The sequence below is a fragment of the Peromyscus maniculatus genome, chromosome 4 (genome assembly GCF_049852395.1).
Source record: "Peromyscus maniculatus bairdii isolate BWxNUB_F1_BW_parent chromosome 4, HU_Pman_BW_mat_3.1, whole genome shotgun sequence".
Taxonomy (NCBI): Eukaryota; Metazoa; Chordata; class Mammalia; order Rodentia; family Cricetidae; genus Peromyscus; species Peromyscus maniculatus.
Window position 1 is genome coordinate 13,072,952 of NC_134855.1, and position 22,140 is coordinate 13,095,091.

The window sequence follows — 22,140 nt, forward strand, 5'->3', positions numbered from 1 at the left end:
AACATACCTCCTCCAGCAAGGCCACACCCCCTAATCCTTCCCAAAACAGTTCTACCAACTAGGGACCAAACATTCAAATAAGGCTGTTGGGACCATTCTCATTCAAAGCACAATAGTGAGTGTAGGCACAGTGATTGACAGTCATTGTTAATTAGTTGTCATGGGTAGCTTGGAGAAAGCCCAGGAGTTGTGAGCAGAATCAAAAGTTGGTCTTTGCTTTTGTGGGTTCTGGCTTGAGAAGGTGCACTATGTATTCCATGTCTCTCTCAGTTCCTCCGTTCTACTTGGTGTCCATGATGTGCGAGGGAGTCACATGTGGGTCCTGTACCCTTGACTTTTATGGTGGGGCCACAAGGATGGTGGAGACCTTGGGCTAGCTACTCAGAGCACTTGGAGATCCCAGGCACAGGCTGAGATGGGAACTCTGTTCTGAGGTAGGAGCTGGGCATTTCTGCTGACCAGCCTAAGAGGACCCCAGTGGAGGAAGGTGTCTCAAACCATGGCCTCTGCCTGGTGTGTCTCCAAGCCTTTACTCCAGGGTTGGGGCATCGCTGAGGAAGAAAGAACCTTTGAAGACCAGCAGATCCCCATGACAGTCTCTGCCTAATCTGATTTGAACTCACAGAGAGGCACTCTACTTTGAAGATGGGGACCCTCAGCTGAGGAGGGTGCTGTGGAAACGCTTTACAGCCGCCCGGTCCAGGTGGCTGGACCTTTCTTCTTTGCTCACCCACCTGTCCCTTGCAGCGAACATGACCTGGGAGAGGACATCTACGACTGTGTCCCGTGTGAAGATGAAGGGGATGACATCTACGAAGACATCATCAAGGTGGAGGTGCAGCAGCCCATGGTGAGCACCCCCACCCTGCTCTTGCTACAGGAAACTGAGCCTCCCACTGGGAGCTGCTTGAGTACAGATCTGCGTCCTTCCCCATCCCCCTGGGCGCCCCTGCAGTGTCCTTGCAGCCCTGTCAGGATACTCTGAGGTGCCCTAGATTCGACCTATGACGGTTGAGCCCCCTCCAGCAGAGTGGCTACAAAATTTTCCCTGGAAGGTCCTTAATCCTTCCTATCCAGAGAGCCTTAAATAGTAACTCCGTGCTCAGTCTCACACAGTGCGACTGAGCACACACATCATTGTAACTCTTTGTGCGGAGAATGAGGAGACCGGTGCGGGCTCAGTCGGCCAGCTGCATGCCTTTTATGTTGAAGGGTATTTATTTCCACGCAGCCTTGGCTAATGATCTTGCGGACGGTGTTTTGTGCCAGCTCCGGCTTATTGCCAACAGCTGCTGTGTGGAAGGTGGGGGGGGGGTCCCTCCTGGAGGGATGCAGAGAGGGGGCCCTGGAGGGGCAGGCCACAGCTCCCGTGAACCCCTGATCTCCCCAAAGGTGGGCACCGTGCCACTTGTGGAGGCTTTTTGACGCATTTGTGTTCCTGAAGAGGTGGGAAATTCATCAAAAGCCAATATTTCTGTCTCCCGTCTGTGTGGGAGTCTCCAGCTGGTGTCAGAGAAACAAAAAGCTGAGAGAAGAATCCTGAAGAGCCCCGAGAGCCTTTCCCAGGCTGGTGGCATCCTGCTGTGTCCCCGGCTTGTGAGGAGAGATGGAAGGCTAGACTGGGTATTGCAGCATCTCACGACACCCTTAAGAACATCGTGCACATTTGTCCCTGAGAGTCTTATCATCAGTCTCCTTCCCCATCGTGTTCAGGGCGTCTTTCTGCTCCAGAGCAGGCGGGAGAGGCTCTGCTCTCAGCCCAATTGGGGCTTCCCCAGACCTGGCCTGACATAGCCTAGGAAACACCACCAGGCTGATTAAGGCCTCATCATTTCAAAGTCCCTGGCAAGATGGGTACCCTGGGGGTAAATGTCAGCATCCAGGCACAGTAGCCAGGGGACATATTTGAAGGGTCCCCAGCCCAGGCTGTCAGGCTCTCTTGAGATTCCTACAACTCTTGCAGGAGCCTGTCACTGTCCCTGGTCCTGAAGAACCCCAGGGGAGGGGCATGCTTGCCCATGTCCTGAAGGACAGCCCATGTTCTAATGCCCAGCGCTGATGCTGGATCTTTTCAGCCGTCTGGTACATCCACTGAGGGGATATAGACTTATTGCTATGAGGGACCTCTGAAATAAACAATGGGTTCCCCCACCTTCTCATACTGTCTGGAACTAGCTGAACTAAACTGTCCCAAGTGGGAGGCAATAGAATGCGCCTTCTGTGAAGTAAGGTAAAGGCAGGTGCTGCTTTCAGAGCCCAGGCATAGGAGGACCAGCAAGGAGGCCTTCTGTCATCCTTACGTTGTGTCCTGACTCTCCCTCGGCAGGCTCTGGGAAGGGCTGTGACGTGGCTTCTGGGGCTAACAGCGGGGTGGGCTGTCAGCGGTGCCCCTGACTTCCCAAGCATGGCTTGAGGACAGTGGACACTGCTGACTGGTTCAATCTTGTTTGCTCCTCCATGCATTCAGATCAGATACATGCAGGTAAGTTGCAGGTAAGACAAGGCCAGGTGGGCTCCCGTCAGCTCTGTCTTCCCCACCTGTCGGGAAGGTAGCAGAGGCCATAGAGAAAGTTCAGGACTATGTTCTTGGTGACACACTGTCAGGCACACAGCGTTGTATAGGGTCTTGAATTGAGATCCACCCCATGGATCTCATCCCCACCCATCCCATGCAGCCTCAGGAGGGATGGACCTCACCAGGCCTCCATGCCAGGTTGCACAGTGCTCATAGAGTACTGTGGCACAGCGTGGAGCGGCCTCGTAGGATCAACAAGAGTATCCCTGGGTGTGGACCTGTCGAGTGCCACGTCTTCATAGTCTTTGGGGCAGGCCAGGCTCTCTGAGCCTGAGAGAATCCAAAGAAAGTAGCTATAAATCCCACCACAGCCGACTGGGGCCAAACCTCGGCTTCACTCTGCCCTGTGCAGGCCGTCTCTCAGTCAGGGAGGCCCTGCCCTCCCTGCTGTCGAGGTATGACCCCAGGTGACCCACTGATGACTTCTCAGTGGCTTCTGGGGGAAGTCTGGCCTGTGGGGCATTTAGTGTTAGGAAGCCAGAATGGATCAACTGAGGGTCTCCAAGGAGTTGGCCAATGCCAGGTGCCGGACAGGGCTGACCCACGCATATAAGTACCATGGGCACACCTCACCTATGTGTGGTATGTTCCTTTCCTGAGACCTTCACTCCACTCCGGTGAGGACTGGAGGTTCCAGAAGTCTAGAAGCTTCTGTGCCTTCCTTGGTGCTCTCGTTAAGTTCTCTCCTATCCACATGCCTCAGTTTCCTCAACCGCAGATCATGGGAAGGGCCCGCGACCTCACAGTACACTCAGTAATCTTGTGGCCATACTGGGAAGGTGTCACCCTGTTGTGTGGGGCAGGTAGCCAGGGCCTCATGGGACAGATGGCCGGCAGCGGGTAGCTGGGTGTCCAGGTGGTGGGGTCCTGGCTCATATCTCGTGTCTCCTCTAGAAAATGGGCATGACTGAGGACGACAAGAGGAGCTGCTGCTTGTTGGAGATTCAGGAGACCGAGGCCAAGTACTACCGCACCCTGGAGGACATCGAGAAGGTGAGCCTCGGCTTTGCTCGGAACCCCGGGGTGGAGGGCCTTAGCGCCTGTTCCCTCTTTCTCTCTGTTGCTGTGATAAAACTCTGACCAGAGGAACTTAGGGAGAGAAGAGCGTGTTCAATCATGACTTCACCATTACAGTCACCATCGAGGAAGGTCAGTGCAGGCAGGCGCTCCAACAGGAGCCATGGAGAAAAGCTGCTTGCTGGCCCGCACGGGCTCACGCTTAGCTACTTTCTTACACAGCCCAGGGCCACCTGGCCAGGGGCTGGTGCCACTCATCGTGGGCTGGGCCCTCCTGCATCAGTTAATAATCAAGCCAGCGCCCCCCCCCCTTCCCACAGGCCCACAGGACAATCTGGGCAATCCCTCGGTCAGAACCCCCTTCTCAAATGACTCCAGACCGTGTCAAGTTGACAGTTAGAGCACACTGGGATTTCCGCCCCTCCACCTTGTCATCATCATATTCCCACACGAAGGAGCCTCCTCTCGTTCTGTGGAAGCCCCCTAGCCTCTCCCACGAGTCTTCTCAGGGTTCCCATCTAAGCCAGCCGTGATTGCAGCTCTGCTTTGGAACATGGGAGGCCAGATTGTGAGCTAAGTTCTCTAAGCTTCTCCTTGCCCTGCGGGGCCCCTGGTGCCTTTGTTGGTGGCCAGGAATGTAGCACATTTGATGTGACGGGCCTTGTGACTAGATGCCACCCATGTCCGAGGACTACCAGTGACCTATACCCAACCACCCAGCCCCCATCACCACCCAATAGGCCTGGCTTTCGAATTTTCCTGATGCATCTGTGTCCCTGTGTAAAGAGCAACACCATTGTTAGGCTAAACTTCTCTTGGCTGTTCTCTGGTGTGGAGTTGGCCCCAGTGTAGCCAAAGTGGTGAGTGAAGCCTTCAGCCTAGGGTCTTGAGATACACTGTCCCTTGGTCCAGGCTGGCCTTATTATGCTGAGACCACAGAGCTGTGGTCTCAGTTCCAGCCTGCCTTGCCCACTATTCAGTCCCATAGTGCCTTCTTCATGTGCTATCCAGCGAGCACTGAGCACTGAGCACCTTCCTGTGCCTGGCATCTTTGGCTTTGGTTGTGGCAAGCACCCTACATACTGAGTGGCAGCATAAACTTCTTCCTTCCAGAACTACGTGGGCCCCCTGCGGCTGGTGCTGAGCCCAGCAGACATGGCTGCCATCTTCATCAACCTGGAGGTAAGTTTTCTGGAATGTTCCTGTCAGGCATGCAGCTATCCCACTCTGGAGACTCTGGCTTCAGGAGGGAGAAGATGAGGTATCTGGTGTGACCTGAGAGTTTTCCATGTGACTTTCTATGTTAGTTGTCAGCTGTGTGCAGATTCACATGGCTCTGGAAGGGACTTGAGACCCACAGGCCTATACTCAAGGCTTCCGGTTAGCATAGAGGGAAGCTTACCCCTCACCTGCTCTGCAGGCATGCTCTGCAGGCATCTGACCGCTCATGTGCACCTGATGACCCTGTGTGAAGGTTAACCTGTGGAGGCAGCTGGCTCACAACTCCAGATGCCACACATGAGTGGATGCCCTCCAGAGCATGCTGCCTTCCCACCTTCTGTCCGATCAGTGACTGGCGTGGGGGGTGGGGGAATCTTACTCTCCCGCACAGGGCTGACCAGAGTGTCCCTTTTACTGTCTGGGCCTCGCCCAGGACAAATGGCTTGGGACAGAAAAGAAGCTGGGAGGGGAAGCGGGGGTGGCTAGTGTGCTGAGCACTGTTGGGTATCTGCTGTGAAACTTGAGGAAGCACGCGTCCCCAGGCCAAGGTGACACAGTAGGGCATTACGTCTTGCGGAAACTGAGAGCTGGGTAGTTGTGAGCCTCTCCCTTCTTCTCAGCTGCAGGGAGACCTGCAAGGCTGTGTGCTGAGAACAGCCACACTGCTTTCTCCACCCTCTTCTGGCATCAAGTCTGCTCTGAGGCAGCTACCATGTGTCCTTTGGAGCTGATTCGGGTCTGGGCAGCTCTCTCTACTGCATGATAGGAATGTGTTCCAGTGTCGCTGTGTACCAGGCACTGAGACGGGGGTGTCCAACCTGTGGCTTGGTGGAGGGTGGAGCATTTGGCCCAGGATGGCTTTGGATGCAGCCCTAACACTAAATCTCAAGTTTACTTAAAACATCATGAGACTTCTTTTGCAGTTTTATATTTTTATAATTAGATTATGTGATTTTTGAGCACCAACTCTCTTGATGGCACTGGGCTGCAATGTCAAACAAGTTAGCCATGCCTGCCAGAAACTTCCAGCTGAGTGACACCGGCATTCACAGGCTTGGGCGAAAACCCAGCAGCACCTCATGGGTGTGTTGGGCCAGAGGGGCCTGAGCGTGCCTGGCCATGCACTGACCCTGCTTTCCCTCTAGGACCTCATCAAGGTGCACCACAGCTTCCTGCGGGCCATTGATGTGTCCATGATGGCTGGTGGCAGTACCCTGGCCAAGGTCTTCCTGGAGTTCAAGGAAAGGTGAGTGGCAGCTGGCTGGATCAGGGCCTCAGCTGTGTCTTCAAAGCTTGGGAGACCATGTGGACCTCTCTATACCAGCCCAGGCAGGATGACAGGGACAGGGAGGGCAGTTCACTGAGGTGTAGCCTCACACTCTGGGGATGGAGGCAGGTGGCCACTTATCTCCAGATCCTTGTTCCTCTTTGTGACCAGGGTCAGTACCCACTGTTTCTCCTTCACAGCTTGGAGGGCTGGGTACCTCCAACCCTCTCTGCCTCTCTGGCTTGTTGGGATCATAGTGACTGGTGTTTGTAGTGAGACAACTTGACCTGTTCCACTCCATCCCTGACTCTCTGGGATGCTGCAGACCAGAAATAGTAAGTCACAGGCTGTTTGGGAAGAGGTGCCCACTCTTCGGGTAAGATCAGAACTTGGTGTCCAGAAGTGCAGCAGCTACATCCCTGTGCACATGTTTAGCCATTCTCTTTAGCTCTCTGCAGACCCTGGAGGGAGGCTGAAGCTGATATGCAGCGGAGGTGGAGGCCCATGTCCTCAGCGTCACAAGAGGGACCCACACCTTCCAGGGACACAGCCCCAAAGCTTTGAAGTGTCTCCTCTGTGACAGCAGGTCATTTATTGTCGTCCCCTCCTCCCCCCAGTCTCCTTAGGGGACAGTGATCAGATAGAGGTATACCAAGGTAGGCTTGTATTTCAGGACGAACTGGAATGGTCCGAGATGCATGAGGCTAAGTGTGTGCCTCTGTGGCCTTATTTCCAAGTTGTGGGTGGTTTTTTTTATCTTCTCTCTCTCTCCTTATTTTTAATTATGTGTTTATGTGTTGGTATGTGCATAAGAGAGCAGGTGCCCCTGGAGGCCAGAAGAGGGCATCAGATCCCCCTGGAGCTGGAGTTGTAAGTGGTTGTAAGCCACCCAACATTGGTGCCAGGAACCAGACACAGGTCCTCTGCAAAAGAGCTGGAAGTATTTTTAACCTCAGAGCCATCTCTCCAGGGCCAGTATTTTTCTTAACAGTACTAAGTATTGATGGTTAAGACGAAGGCCTGCTAACTCTTACTTCCATAGCTAACTTCCTCCAGCACTCTCAGAATGAACCATTTGTTCAGTTTTGAGGAACAGGAAAACCGTGTGTCTAGTCTGTGCTTAGAAGCTCTTTGCATGGGCAAAGGGTCAGGGGAGAGTCTGCAGGAAAGTCCCTGATTGCTCTGCCTAAGGCTTCAGGTATCAGAGGTAGCAGGGTGTGGTGATTCCTGAACTGGGCATAGGCAACGGGGCAGGTGGAGCCCTTGAGGGAACAGCACAGGGTTATGCTACACAGTATCTCTGGACTCCAAGGATGAGACTCGCTCTCCCCCACCCCCCCACCCCCACATGCGCTAAGCAAGCTCTCAACCTCTGAGCTACATCCATCCTCAACCCCCGTTTAAGGCTGCCACTCTTATTGCGTCTGCTGGGCTTGCAGGCATGCATCTGTTGGGATAGGTAGGGCCAGAGACCCTTTGGGGGCCTATGGGTGGAACAAGGAGCCCTGCCAGGGCCATGCTTGTCAAGCCAGCAAGGCACTGGTACCAGGGCTCCTGCCTGCTGCTGTCTTCCTCTGCAGCTAGACTTGAGTTTGGGAAGGGGCTAAATGTCATCTGGTCCCAAAGCCTAGGTGTATTAGTCACTTTTCTGTTGCGGTAATAAGACATCATGACCAAGGCAACTTATAAAAGAAAGTGTTTAATTGGACTTATGGTTCCCAGAGGGTTAGAGTTCATGATACCTTGGTCACTGTTCTATTGCTGTGAAGAGACATCTTGACCAAGGCAACTTATAAAAGAAAGTGTTTAATTGGACTTATGGTTCCCAGAGGGTTAGAGTTCATGATGCCTTGGTCTGTTCTATTGCTGTGAAGAGACATCTTGACCAAGGCAACCCTTTTAAAATAAAGCATGTAGTTGGGGCTTGCTTACAGTTTCAGAGGTTTAGTCCATTATCATCCTGGCAGGGAGCATGGCAGCATGCAGGCAGACATGGTACTGGAGAGGTAGCTGAGAGTCTGCATCTGGATCCACAGGCAACAGGAAGAGCCACTGGGCCTGGCTTGGGTTTTTGAAACCTCAGAGTCCACCCACAGTGACTCACTTCCTCCAACAAGGCCACACCTCCTAATCCTTCTCAAGTAGTGCCTCTCCCTGATGGCTAAGCATTCAGATATATGAGCCTGTGGGGGCCATTCTTAGTCAAACCACCACAATGGTAGAACAAAGGCTTGGTGGCAGGAACAGCTGTGAGCTCACATCTAAATCCTCTAGCGGGAAGTAGCGAGAACTAGGAAACAAAGTCCTCCCTCCTCCCCCAGTGACAATTTCTCCAACAAAGGCCACACTTACCTAATCCTTCCCAGATAGTTCCACCAACTGGGGGCCAAGTATTCAAAGGTACCAGGCTATGGGTTTGCGGATGGGGCGGGGCCAGGGGGCATTCTCATTCAAACCTCCACACTAGGGGAAGGAGACTTGCCTAGAGCTGCCCTTGTGGCAGAGCCCGGTCACCCCAGGAGCCCCAACAGCCCCAACAAGTGTTTCTTCCTGAGTGGCTCCTGCAAGAAGTCTAGCCAGCTGCCTCAGCCCTGGTCTGTTGCCTAAGAGGAATAAGAGTCCCAGTGGACAGTAACTATTGCAGGGTTATTAGAACCAGACCGGGGAGGATCCAGGGGTCCTTGATACAGCACTCCCTGACATGTGCTGGGATGGGGTGGATGGAGCTGGAACATCAAGGATAAGCCCAGCCTCCCAGTAAGCCCCTTGTACGGCTATGCCAGGCTGGCCCCAGCTGCTGGCTCAGTCAATTCCCTGGGGCTTCGGTAACCTTGGTGACTGCTTGAAGAGTGGCCTGTAACACTGTCATTGAGAGAGCGGTGGTCTCGTGAGGGTGCTTGTGCTCGGTAACATTGTCACCTGGCACAGTCTCCTCTTACCATCTTCTGTGTGGTCAGGCCATAAGGAGGGAGTTGTGGGCTAGGGTTCTGACCTGTAGAGATGTCACCCCTGGGGTAGCACATGGGTCCAGGTGGGGACAAAGAAGAGAACTGTGTATGGCACCAAAAAAATAATCTGAATGGCCAGGAGAGATGGTGCCAGCATGGGCCATGGGAAGGAGCCAGAGCTGCTGGGACCCCGTTGCTTCTGACTGGGCACAGGCCTTGCTTATCTTCTGGATCCAGCCGCTGACACCCCTGCAGAAGCACCAGTGGCCACCTCCACTGTTCATCGCCCAAGGATAAGCTTGAGCAATGAGCGGCCCCCATGCTAGGCTTGGGCGAGCGGAGAGCCCCCGGAGGCAGGGGCTTCCCTCTGTTTCAGGCATTCCTCTCCAGATCGAGGTAGAACCATGGGTGATGACTTGAAGTAGGCCTGCAGGAGGGGGCCTCCCCATCTTTGCTAGTGCTTTGGGAGCCCTTCTCCTAACCTAGTCATGTAGAGAATGAGGAGAAAGTAGAAGGGGGCTGGGGAAGCAGAACCACGTGAGGCAGAGACCCTGAGGCTCTCCAGCCTGCCTAAGAAGGAGTTAGGGTGTTGCAGCTGCAAGTGTCTTAGACATGCCTGGGAACATGTGTGTTCACATGCTTGTGCACCGTACGGGCTCATAACAGCTGCAAGTGTCTTGCTTGCTCTGTCTCCATGTGTGTGAATGTTGCTGCCCCCTCCTCAGGCTCCTGATCTACGGAGAGTACTGCAGCCACATGGAGCATGCTCAGAGTACACTGAACCAGCTCCTCGCCAGCCGGGAGGACTTCAGGCAGAAAGTGGAGGTAACAGGGCATCCCAGTACCCTGGCCTGGTGTAGCTGGCTGGTCTAGAGACACCAGCTTCCCTCAGCACCCATCTTTGGTTTTGTTGGGTGACTTCCAGAACACATGTCCCAAGCTAGAACACAGCCTGAGCCTGTGGAGGCCTGGACAAGTCCGTCTCAGAGTGACACTTGACCTTAGCCTCCTTCCCTGGCCTCAGTTTACCTACCTTTGTCGGCTGATTTCTCCCTTGAGCGCCTTCCTGGCTCTTGCTCACCCCCAGGTCCAGGAGTGTCCCTATCCTGTGTAGTCAGGAAAGCTCTGTCTTCAGAGCTCCAGCTTGAGTGCTGGTGGCATGTGGTGTTTGATCCTCCTGTCCAGGCACCCCAGGGGGCCCTAGGTAACCTCACAACTTTGTGTGAGCCCCCTCCCCACCTGGCTTTCAGAGAGCACATGGCATATCCCATGCTCTGCAAGGCCTGGCCCCAGCAGGCGCTGTTGGGCAAAGGGGTGCTTCAGATACCAGGGTCCCGCCATGTCCCAGGATGTAAGGGGTGGTATGTCCTGCTCACATACTACGACACCCATCTCCTGCATATTCTGAGAGTCCAGGGCCGAGGTCTCTTTCTCTTCGTGGCTGGCAGTGGAGACAGGTTCTCCCAGGGAGGGTACCCCTCACCCACTTGCTGCTCTCCCGCACCAGGAGTGCACGCTCAAGGTCCAGGAGGGCAAGTTCAAGCTGCAAGATCTGCTGGTGGTGCCCATGCAACGGGTGCTGAAGTACCACCTGCTGCTCAAGGTGAGGCCATCAGTCTGCTGGCTGCACCCTGTGTCACACGGGCCCTGGTGGCAGGGGCTTTGGCCCACGGGCCGGGTGGAACGAAGGCTGATGAGTGACTCTGTGCTCAGTATACACCAGGAAAGGGTATCATGGCAACCGGAAGGAAAATGATGACTAAAACTAGTAAGAAGGTCAGGCAGGTGGGGAGAGACGGGAGAGCATCCTCGGACCAGGAACAGGAGAGCTGCTGTGGTTGGTTGCTTGAGTCTCAGCTTCCTGGCCGAGGTGTCCACCCTGTAAGGGGTCCCCGCGTCTGTTGGAGTTGGGCAGATGGACCTGCACCTGTGCCAGTGGGTAGTTTTTTGCTGAGAGTCTTGCTGTGTGCACAAAGGTGCACTGGGCAGTGACAGGGACCTCGAGGGCTAGCCTTAGCTCTCCTCTCACTCCCACAGGAACTCCTGAGCCATTCTGCAGACCGGCCAGAGAGACAGCAGCTGAAGGAAGCACTGGAGGCCATGCAGGTAGGTAAAAGAGACGAGGCAGAGCCGGGGTGCGCCCAGACCCGTGTGACTGTGTTCCTGGGTCCTGACTGAGCTCCTGGGCAGTGGGAGCATTTGCCCAGGGTGGCACAGGCGGGGCACCGGGGGTGCGGTTAGACTCAGGATAGTGGAGGAAGCTACGGGCCAGGTGCTTTTTCCATGTGTCCAAAGTCCCCGACTTCACTTGCCAGCAGTTGCCCCTGTCCCCCAACTCCTGTGTCCCCAAGTGTCCAGTGGGCCGACTCCTGTGTCCCCAAGTGCCCAGTGGGGCCGACTCCTGTGTCCCCAAGTGTCCAGTGGGCCGACTCCTGTGCCCCCAAGTGCCCAGTGGGGCTGGCAGTGGTTTTCGGGGGCCAGCTCTATCCTGGAGTACCTCCTTCCCTCTAGGCCTTCTGCTGCTGAAGGTTTGTCCTACACCCTGTCCCTCTGTCACTTGCTTGAAGGTTCCTTTTCACATGCTGGCTTCAGGGACCCCTATTCCTCCATTGCCTGCCTTAATGATGACATCCCACTGCCCTCTGAAGCTCAGCACACTGTCCTGCTCAGAAGCCTTTGTGGCTCCTGCTCTCTCTCTCTCAGCCAGGTCTGGCCCTTCCCCCTGTTCTTCAGGACTTTCACAGGGTCACTGAAGCTGTGTGTCACAGGAAAGCCCCAGATTCCAGGCAAGCCTGGCCACCCTCAGGTGCCCAGGCATGCTCTGTTCTTTTCCACCCCAGGGTGTCTACTCGGGCCTTGTCGTCTTCCTTGTTAACCTGCCTGCATCCCACTCATCAGTCTTTGCCATGAACTTGACACTGCCCAAGAAAGTCACCTTCCAGACCCCTCAGCCCAGAGACTGTCAGGCTACCCCACAACCATACCCATGCCTCTCATGGTCACCTGTGTCCGGGTGCAGTGCCCCCCACAGGCATGGTCCCGCTGGCTTTGCAGCGCGACAGAAGCAAATAGGTTGCAGCCTTGATATTTGACACCTGCCCCTGAGAAGTCCTCTGGGCCCTGGACCTCTTCCTTTCCCAAGACACCTCATTTGAAGAAAGAAGCCGTAGCCTGTCTCCCGCGCAGCTGCCAGGCTCAGCGGGGAGGATGCGGAATCTCAGAGCTGCTTGGAGCTGTCTGTGAGCAGGCCTCACACAGCTGTAGATGTTTGTACCAGTCTGGGGTGTACTTGAGCATGGGTGCCATGGCTGTCCCAGGGATCTTTTGCTGGCTCCCCTGGGGAACTGAGGTCACCTGCCACTGCAGCAGAGGGACCACATCTTCCCACTGCAGACACAACTGGTGTCACCCATTCCTGGGACACATGACCCATGGCTGCAGGTGCACCCTGAGCCCCAGCCCGGCCACACATTCCACTCCTCCACCATTTGGTTGCTAGCCAGCAGGTGGCTTCTGGTCTCTTTGTGGGACAGTGCCCTGAGTATAGCTCCTGACATTCCACAGAGAGCATGTGACTTCTGTCTGTGTCCTCCATGTCACTGAGAGTCAGCTCTTACAACTTCAAAGTTTGGAAGGTGCTTTGGTTTGCTTTCTTTCTGCCACTGTGATGAAACATCACAATCAAAAGCAACTTAGGAAAGAAAAAGGTTTATTTCGGATTACACTTCCAGGTCACAATTCATCACGAAGGGAAGTCAGGGCAGGAACTCAAGCAGGAACCCGGAGCAGAAAGCACAGAAGGAAGGCTGCTTACCGCTCACTGGCTGGCTTAGCTCTCTTATACAGCCCACCTGCCTAGGGATGGTGCTGCCCACAGTGGGCTGCGCTCCCTCGCCTCAATCACCAGTCAAGACAATCTCTCACAGGTATCACCACAAGATGGTGTGATCAAGGCAATTCTTCAATTAAAGTGTCCTCTATAAAAACCAATACAGAAGGGAATCTAAAAGCCTTTAATGTCCCCAGTGTAAAGCAGGAAATCCTCCATTCAGCCAGTGTCTGAGCTGTGACTGCTCCAGAGCTGGGTCTCCCACAGGGTTGCAGTGTAGCCTCCCGGCAAGGCTGTGTCCTCTGCTAGCTGGCTGCTCTGCCTCTGGGGCTCTACTATCTGCCTCTGTGGGAATCCCTGTCCCAGACATGCACTTCTGTGGCTGCAGCCAGGTGTGCACAGGGCCACAGTCACTCAGATTCTGTCCCTGCTGTTGATTTAGAACAAAGCCCATCCTCTTTACAAAAACGCACGCACTGTGGTATCTGTTAGGGAGCTTCAGCCCTGCCAGGTGCAAGGCTTAGGATATGGCCCTTGAAGTGACCCCCAAAAGCAAGAGAGGCCATGAGGGAGGTAGGAACTGGCCTCAGGATGTGGGCCTGGCTCTTGTGTTTTGGGGATTTCCTCTCTGCCTTGCTTTCTGGGCAGGATCGTAGCTGCACTGTCCCAGCCACCACTGGGCAGTTTCCAGACCAGTACAAACTTTCTGAAGCAAAGTGAGCACTGCCCCCTGGTGACCAGCTGGAGGATTGCAGTATTATGTAGGGACCCTCCTCTCCCAAGCCACTTACTGGATACCCAGGCTCTTCAGAAGAGGTGGGGCTGGGGCGTCCTGAGAGCGGAGAGGTGTGTAGACTGTGGCTGTGTGTGGCCCACTGTGGCTTCACCGTGCTGGTCTTCTTCTCCATTCTGACTTAGAAGGCCTGTTGAGTGAGGGAAGTTTCGTCAAGAGCCTAAGTTTGGGAGTTTCCAGCACCCTCACCAGCGCAGTGTGTAGTCTGGGCCCAAATGTTGTATTCTCAGCTTCAGTGTCCTCCCTTGTCTGCTGTGCGTGGTGTGTCTTATTCCCATGGGCTGGAGTTTCAGCTGCCAAGGCAAGATGGAGGAAGGGGTGTGGAGTGACCACCTGGGCTGGGCAGCGGCTTGGAGTTCAGCCCCATGTGACTTGGTGCACTGGTCCTGTCTTGATTTCCAGGACTTGGCCATGTATATCAACGAGGTGAAACGGGACAAAGAGACCTTGAAGAAGATCAGCGAGTTCCAGTGCTCCATAGAAAACCTGGTAAGCAGGTGGCCCTTCCACTTGGCTTACCATAGCGGCTGCCTATGGAGCCTGACGTGGAGTAGGAGGAAGGTGGGGCATGGCATGCCCGGCTTCCAGAAGTGGAGTAGTACACGCCTTCATCCATTTCAACCTACCCGAGTGCTTTATATCCTGAGGTGGACCCTGAGCAGGGCTGAGGAGATGGAGACCGTCCTGTTGCAAACACAGTTCCCATTCTCCCTTCCCAGCTGGGACCCCTTTATGTCTTTGCTACAGGCTGTGGCCACCCGAGGCAGGAGGCCTTGCCTGGTGTGTGACCCTCCTTTCTCCCTGTCAATCTCAGGGATAGGCAATGGACAGGGTTTGGCTTGGGGGCGAGGCAGCAGTCATCTCAGTCTGAGAGGTGACCTTCAGTTGTCCCCTCCTCTGGGAGCTCCATCAGGCAGGAATGGCATTCTCCAGCCCACTCTTTCAGAGGTTGGCTGGGGAGGAGAGACGAGCTGCTTCTGGACTCAGGCCCTGCTTGGGTCTGGATCTCTCCGTGTTATGGTCTTCTGCATTAGGAGAAATTACGCACGCCCTTGCCCCCACCCATCGGATGCTAACTGATGACTGCATCTCCAAATGCTGTCCTGTGCCCAGAGTCACCTTGAACCACTGGTTTTGTCACAAACATTTCCTCTCTTCCTGGTGATTCTTCACTCGTGAACTTGGGTCTACCAAAGCCTGGTATCCTGGTTGGCATGTTCACGTTTATCTACAGAGGAGCCCTGTGCAGAGCTGGCTCATCAGGAGACATCTAGGCCATCAGCCAGAGAGGGAAAGAAATGGCGGAACGGTGCTCTGATTGCCCTCATGTCCTTGTGCATCTCTAAGCACGGGTGTGACCTGAAGCACGAGCACTTGTGGGGTCCAGGCCCCTTCCCAGCCACCCTTGCGTTCTAGTCACCACGCAGTGACAAGCTGCTTTTGTGTGCAGGGAGCTCGGTGTGGTGGTGTGAGTCATATTTGCTCTTTAGACGACAAGCGAAGGATTGTGGGTGTGGTTTAGTTGGCAGAATGCTTGGGGCCCTTCATAAACTGGACTTGGGGCACTGACTGTGATCCAGCACGAGGGTGGGGGGGACAGAAGGGTCAGAGTTGTCCTGACTACATAGCGACTTCCAGGCCAGTGTGGGACACAACAGGCCCCGTCTGAAAAAGAGCAGTGGTCCATGCACGTTGGTGTTCCGGGGACGTGACCCTGACACTTGTCATGCCGTCTTGGTGCTGTCTCCAGTGAAGGCACCAGGAGTTATATGTCCTGGTTGATGGGGACAAAGAGGCACAGCAGAGTCCTCGAGCAGATGTGTGTCATGTCTAGGCCAGCCTGTGTCACACTGACACTAGCCCTAGGAGCGGTCACAAAGTGCAGGGGACTTGGGAGTTCCTATGGCCATCCTCAGGCAGAGCCGCGCCTCCCCCTCCCCCAGGAACTTGCCCTCTGCCTTTTCCTGAATAGACTTGCCTCTTGAAAGGTACTCAGAGGATGGCGGAGAGGCAGATCTCTCTGGATCAAACAGAACAGAGAGGCACAATCTAAGCAGAGCCGGAAATGGAGTCTTCACAGCCAGGTGGTAGCAGAGCTGGGGCACAGGGTTGCTTCCTGCGGAGGATGGACCCCTGGTTGGACCCCAGCCTGTGGCTGCCATTCAGTCCAGTAGTGCCGCTTGCTTTCTTTATTAGCTCTCCTAGGGCTGGACTGCTGGCTTTTCCACACAGCAGCTGCCTGTGAGCATGGCCAGGCCATCAATTGCCCTTTGTTCCCAGGGTTCAAGGGAGTCCCCATTATGGTCCCCTAGGAAGGGGCAGGCTTGGCTCAGGTCCATAATGGCCTTGGGCTACCTCATCCTGAGCACCACCCAGTCACTGTTGGCACACTTCCTGGGTCTTGCCATCCTGCCCTGGGCATGCCCACTTGTCTCCCTGTCTAGTAAAGCAGAGGTCACCTGCCCTCTGGCTAACGGTCATTGCCTTTCCCAGCAAGTGAAGCTGGAGGAATTCGGGAGGCCGAAGATTGATGGGGAACTGAAAGTCCGGTCCATAGTCAACCACACCAAGCAAGACAGGTGAGCAGGGTGAGAGGTGGCACCCCATCCCAGGCTGGCCCTCCGGCTCAGGGACCCCACTCCCAGGTGGCCCGAAGTAGACCTTCCTGGGGGAGGAACCGCAGCGCCACAGGCTTTATGCAGCTCTGGTCTAACGACTCAGTCTTCTCCACACAAGCCTTTATGTGTCTGTCATGCCAGTCCGCAGAGGCCATGCAAAGGCCACGCGAAGGCACTGCCCTGCCTGTGGTGGGCCCTGAGCAGGGCTGGGAGACGGTCAAAGCAGGAGGTGGAGAGGTCTGGCCTCCAGCTCACAGCCTCCAGGGAGCTGACTGAGAGGCCGTGCGAGCTCCCTGCCTGGTGTCCTCCTGGGAGTAGATAGCAGGCGGAGGGAAAGTCGGGACGAGTCGGGCATCTGTGAGGGCTGGGGTCACAGCAGACTGCGCTTCTGGGGGCACAGAAGAGAGAATTGCCTGTGCCCTTTGAACGGTGCTCCAGGGGAGGTCGAGAGAGAGGGCTGAGGACCTTCTGCATGGAGGTGGCGCTGAGGAAGGCTTGACCAAGAGTCACTGTGCCTGGTTGACCTTGGAGAGCGGACAGCATGTGCAGGCCTTGGCCTCTGTTGGCCTGACACCCTGACTGGCCTCGGGGACTGGGGTCGGACGGGAGTACAGGCTCTTCACACAGAGCGTGGCGGGTCCTGACCCTCGACGCCCCATCTGGCCAGGTACCTGTTCCTGTTTGACAAGGTGGTCATCGTGTGTAAGAGGAAGGGCTACAGCTACGAGCTGAAGGAGGTCATTGAACTGCTCTCCCACAAGATGACTGATGACCCCATGCACAACAAGGACATTAAGAAGGTGGGTCCAGATCCGGAGAGGGGCGGGCGCGGCGTCCTCACCCCAGGGAGAACACATTCAGGGTCAACTGAGGCTGAGCCTGCTAGTCATTGTGACTGTGGCAGAGGGTTCCCAGGGGGCACCCTTAGGACTCCAGCTCCCCAGAAGCAGAAGAGGGGGCCTTACTCAGGGCACCAGTAGGGGCCTAGCTCTCAACCTTGACATTTAGTCTTAGTGGACCTAACTCTAGTTCCTCACTGTGTCTTGGAACAAGCAGGCTTTCCCTCCACTCCTCCTTAGCCTTGTTTGCGGGGGGCCTGATTTGTGATTTGTCAGACTCCGAAATCCAGTGGTCTAGGAATGCAGGAGGAGGAACCCTGGGTACCAGAGGGTGGGGCTGTGGGTATTGTGGTTGTGACTGTGGCCAGGAGGGGATGGGATAGCCAGCAGCCTGTCTTGCTTCTCTGAGGCTTCTGAACACAGCACCTTCCGTGTGTAGCCCCAGGCCGGGTTGGGCACGGGAGCCCAGCCACTAAGGGATCTGACCTGCAACTCCCCATACAGGGTACAGGCCCGCCATGCACGGGTTCCTCCTAGCCCTGGTGTCTGAAGCAAGAGGCAGTGACCAGGGCGACTTTCCAAAGCTTGGGGCTTCTTGTCGAGCCTTGGGGAGGACAGTCTAGAGTGCTTGACAAGTTGGGTCTTACCATCCATCGAGGGCTATCAGTGTGGCCAGGCTGCAGTGCGTCCAGGGCCGCCAAGCCTCTTAATGACCTGTCTCCCCTTTCCTTTCCTCTTCATGCTTCCTAGTCTCATGGGAAGATGGTAAGCCCCTGGCGCTCTCCTCCCCTTCCCTCCCCGGTGCCACCTGATGCTGGCCCTTCCAAATCTGTGGGTCTAGGGCTCCCCAGGCCTGAGTAGACCAGGCTTGTGGCCCTCCCCTGCTCCTCCTTCCTTTTGAGACAGGGTTTCTCTGTGTAGTTTTGGTGCCCGTCCTGGGTCTTGCTCTGTAGCCCAGGCTGGCCTCGAACTCACAGATCTGCCTGCCTTCGCAGTGCTGGGATTAAATGTGTGGGCCACCGCTGCCTGGCCTTCCTCGACATCTTAATCATGAAAGTGACACATATTTGTGACAAAAGATTTGCAGAAAGTGTGACCTGGAAGCCCACCTGCTCGCCTTCCTGGGAGGTGACGTCAGGGCTCACTGAGCACTGGCAGGCAGGCCTCATGCTCTCTGCTCTGCACCACCCTCCTCCCTTCTCTGCCTCCCTCCCTCCGTCCCTCCACTTCTAAGAGGCTAGGCTACACTTCAGCCTGGAGTGCTGGCCAGGCCAGTGGGTGGGACCAGCTGCTGGGTTGCTCCATTTGGTCAGACCCTCAACCACCTGACCCCAGCCTTTGTTTTCCCTATTGTTTTAACTGGACTTCTGTTTTTCTCTTTGTTTTTTAACTCAGGAAGTGAGAGTGGGTGGGTGGGGCTATGGAGGGCCTTAGGCTGGTCCTGAGTACCACCCTGGGGAGTCCCTGGGACAGCAGGGATTGGGTTGAAGCACCCCACAAAGGGTGGAAGAAGGGTGGGATAGCCTGTTAGAGGGTGGGTCTTGAGCATGGGCTGACATACCCACACATATATACATACATACATAGCAGGCCCCCTACATACACAGCAGGGTCCCAGCATGCATGCGCGCGCACACACACACACACACACACACACACACACACACACACACACACGCATGGGCACAGTAGTACCCATGTACATACATGTATACACAGTAGGAAACACACACGCATACACATACATACAGCAGGGCCCCCATATACACATGTGCACACAACAGGACCCCCACATTCATGCATATGAGCACAACAGGATCCCTGCACACATACGTGCATGCATATGTGTGCACACAGCATCACCTACACACCTGTGCACATGGGTCTGAACACATGCACACATGATGTACACACATGTGAAGGGAGCCATGGATACCCATACACAGGCTTGGGTATACATATATGGACACTTCTATATCCGGCAACAGAAAAAAGTACCCATGCACACATATGCACACAGGCACAGCACATGCACATGTTTACACAGGAAAGCACATATGTACATGATCACAAGGCCAGTCACATGTACAGGCACAGGTTCCTATGTACCTTCACACATGAGAGCCCCTTGTCCCGCTCTGGAAAGAGCACAGTGCACCCACATTCTCACATGTCGGAGGACACATGCATGTACAGACATGCAGCCAGGCAAGAGTGGGTATGTCTATACACAAGAGCATGTTACACACAAGCATGGGCACACACATACACATACAGCACCAGTAAGAGAACTTGAGTGTACCTGGTAGTGTCCCCACAAAGCCACGCCAGCCGCCAGCATGCCTCTGTTCCTACAGTGGTCCTATGGCTTCTACCTGATTCACCTGCAAGGAAAGCAAGGCTTCCAGTTCTTCTGCAAGACGGAAGACATGAAGCGGAAGTGGATGGAGCAGTTCGAGATGGCCATGTGAGTTTTGGGCAGGAGCCTCAGGTGTATTGGCTCAGGCCTGCTGACCCTGTCAGGCAAGCAGTAGTGGAAGGTGGTCCCGATGCTCAGTGTGAGACAAGATCCTTCCCCATGGGACACCAGCCGACTCCGCAGGCCCTAGCTGTCTGTCTCCCAGATGTCTCAGGTGGCATCAGGTTCCTGCTAGATGGGCCTCACCAACATTAAGGCTGAACCTCACGCTTGACAGCCAGGTGGGAACTGGTGAAGGGCCCATTGGGGATTTGTCTTTGTTTGAACATCTCAGAACTTGGAGAGGTTGGAGGGGCACCCCAACACATAGAGCAGAGCAAGCAGAAGGGGCAGGTGTGATATGTGCGCTTGACCCTGCGGCAGCCGGGCTTGGGGACTTCTGGGGAGTATACCACTCCCTGAGGCTTCCCACTGGTGACATACGGGTATAAGAGGGCAGCTGATCAGGCCGGTGCACTGGGCGGTGGCTGCCTGCTGGCTTGTGTCTAGACTGGGAGAGCCCCCGGGCTCTCTGCCCCCTGGTTTCTGTGGGTTGGACTTCTCTTCCCAGCGTTGTGCAGGCAAGTATTAGAGCAGTTTCAAGTATTCACAGAAGTTGAAGAATGCCCGTGAGCATCTTCCTCGTGCACATCTCTCCCTCCTTGCTTCTGTTTGTCTGTCTGTCTGTCCTGCCTTCTCAAATCTAGTGGTGGAGAAGATGAAATGAATGTGGCCTCGAGGTGTGATCCTGAGCTAGTAATTCCACATTTGTGCAGAGTTTATAAGCACCTACACTGTGAAGTGTAAACCATCCATGGGGCACAGTCCAGGACCACCACCAAGTGCCTGAGACCAAAGTAGAGTCAAGCCTTATGTGTGTAAAATATGTTAAATGTGCAGACCTCTGTTAGGGTGCATTGTATACACCAGTACAATTAATAACTAAGACCTAGTTATTAGACAATTATTTGGTGGATAGTGATGATATTACCATCACTACGCTTGCACAGGGACCAGTGGTAAGTAAATACAGGACACTGGAATGCAAGTACTGTGTGTGTGTGACAGTTGATTTGATACCAGATCACTAAGTGACTACTAACAGGTGGGTAGCTCCCACAGCATGGATACAGTGGCAGAGGATAGATAACCCATGTTTTGTGTTAGAGAGATTTCACCATGTTACTCACAACAGGAGCAAAAACCCGTGAGCTGCTCCGTTCTGGAATTTCCCATGTCTTATTTTTAGTCCAGATTGGATTGTGGGTAAAACCTCAGAAAGGAATCAATGGACAAGGAGAGACAACTGCGTACGCATGTTTGACACTCCGGGGCCATTTTGAATCGCCTTCTGCCTTACCCGGCAGGCACTCTTGGGCCAGCACGGTGCAGTTCAGAGCCTCCCACCCCACCCCACCCTCCGTACCCTCCCACCCTTTCCCCTGCCCTGTGTGGGGAGACCCAGGCTGGAACGTAGGCTCCTGGTGTGTGCAGCCATATGCTGGTGTCACTGTGTCCGTGGGCGCGGGTCGCCTGGCCGTGGAGTGCCTACTCTCTCCTGATGTTTCACCAGGTCGAACATCAAGCCGGACAAGGCCAATGCCAACCATCATAGCTTCCAGATGTACACGTTTGACAAGACGACCAACTGCAAGGCCTGTAAGATGTTCCTCAGGTTCGTCTCTTCTGCCCCCTCCACCCACAGCCTCCCCGAGCTCCAGGACACTCTGCTCAGCTGCCCTTGACACTGTGGCATCCGACCTCCCACCTTAGCCCCACATGATGTCTCGAAGAACCAGGGGGATAATCCATGGGTTCAGCAGCCAAGGCCATCGGAGTATTGGGTCCAGCAGAGGGTTTGCCCCCGCTGGGGTCCGTGGAGTCAGGGGCCAGGCTGGGGTGGTCAGGGGAGAGCAGGTGCTTCGGGGGCATGGGTGCTCTAGGGCGGATCACCAGGCGAACTGACAGGTCTCGTTCGACCAGGGTGATGACTGGCTGAGCATGCAGGGAGCTGCACCCCCACCTCACCTCCCACCCTCTCCCCAACAGGGGTACCTTCTACCAGGGTTACCTGTGTACCAGGTGTGGCGTCGGAGCACACAAGGAGTGCCTGGAGGTGATACCCCCCTGCAAGATCAGTGAGTACCCACCAGTGCGTGGACATGGGCCCCGCCGCCACTGCCCTCGATCGTGGGAACTTCTGGCTCACATCTGCCTTTCACCCCCTGACAGTTCGGTGCCTTAGGGGAGGGGTCAGGTGAGAGGAACTGAGGCCGAGATGGGAAGATACTTGACTGGGGGTGGGGGGTATCAAAAGTCGTAGCTGGGAGTGGTTCCTCTCCAAAGCTCTTGTGCCCGCCCACGCCCCCCCCCCCCCCCATCTGCTGCACCTCTGCCCATTCTGGAAGTGAGTTCATGGTTCCTTTGATCCACATCCACAAAAGGCACAGGATGTTCTCAGCAGGAATGTGGGGGTTCCCACCATAAATCCCCATCGTAACTGGCTCTCACTCCTGGTTCTTCCTCCAGGAGGGTCCTGGCCATCACAGCTTGGTTAGTGAGTGGCTGAATATAC

General features: G+C 55.1%; 1 protein-coding gene across 3 annotated transcripts in view; it reads left to right on the plus strand.

The window, feature by feature from the left end:
* The window catches only part of Vav2 (vav guanine nucleotide exchange factor 2), a 168,792-nt gene that overhangs the window by 127,925 nt on the left and 18,727 nt on the right, over positions 1–22,140 (plus strand). For all 3 annotated transcript variants that reach the window (XM_006993112.4, XM_015986619.3, XM_076569150.1), the window contains exons 5-17: positions 748–850; positions 3,470–3,568; positions 4,706–4,774; positions 5,959–6,059; positions 9,754–9,853; positions 10,536–10,631; positions 11,066–11,134; positions 14,053–14,139; positions 16,144–16,229; positions 16,936–17,068; positions 19,465–19,574; positions 21,139–21,240; positions 21,615–21,703. In XM_006993112.4, the coding sequence (XP_006993174.1) occupies positions 748–850; positions 3,470–3,568; positions 4,706–4,774; positions 5,959–6,059; positions 9,754–9,853; positions 10,536–10,631; positions 11,066–11,134; positions 14,053–14,139; positions 16,144–16,229; positions 16,936–17,068; positions 19,465–19,574; positions 21,139–21,240; positions 21,615–21,703 (1,244 nt within the window). The remainder of the gene's footprint in view (positions 1–747; positions 851–3,469; positions 3,569–4,705; positions 4,775–5,958; positions 6,060–9,753; positions 9,854–10,535; positions 10,632–11,065; positions 11,135–14,052; positions 14,140–16,143; positions 16,230–16,935; positions 17,069–19,464; positions 19,575–21,138; positions 21,241–21,614; positions 21,704–22,140) is intronic.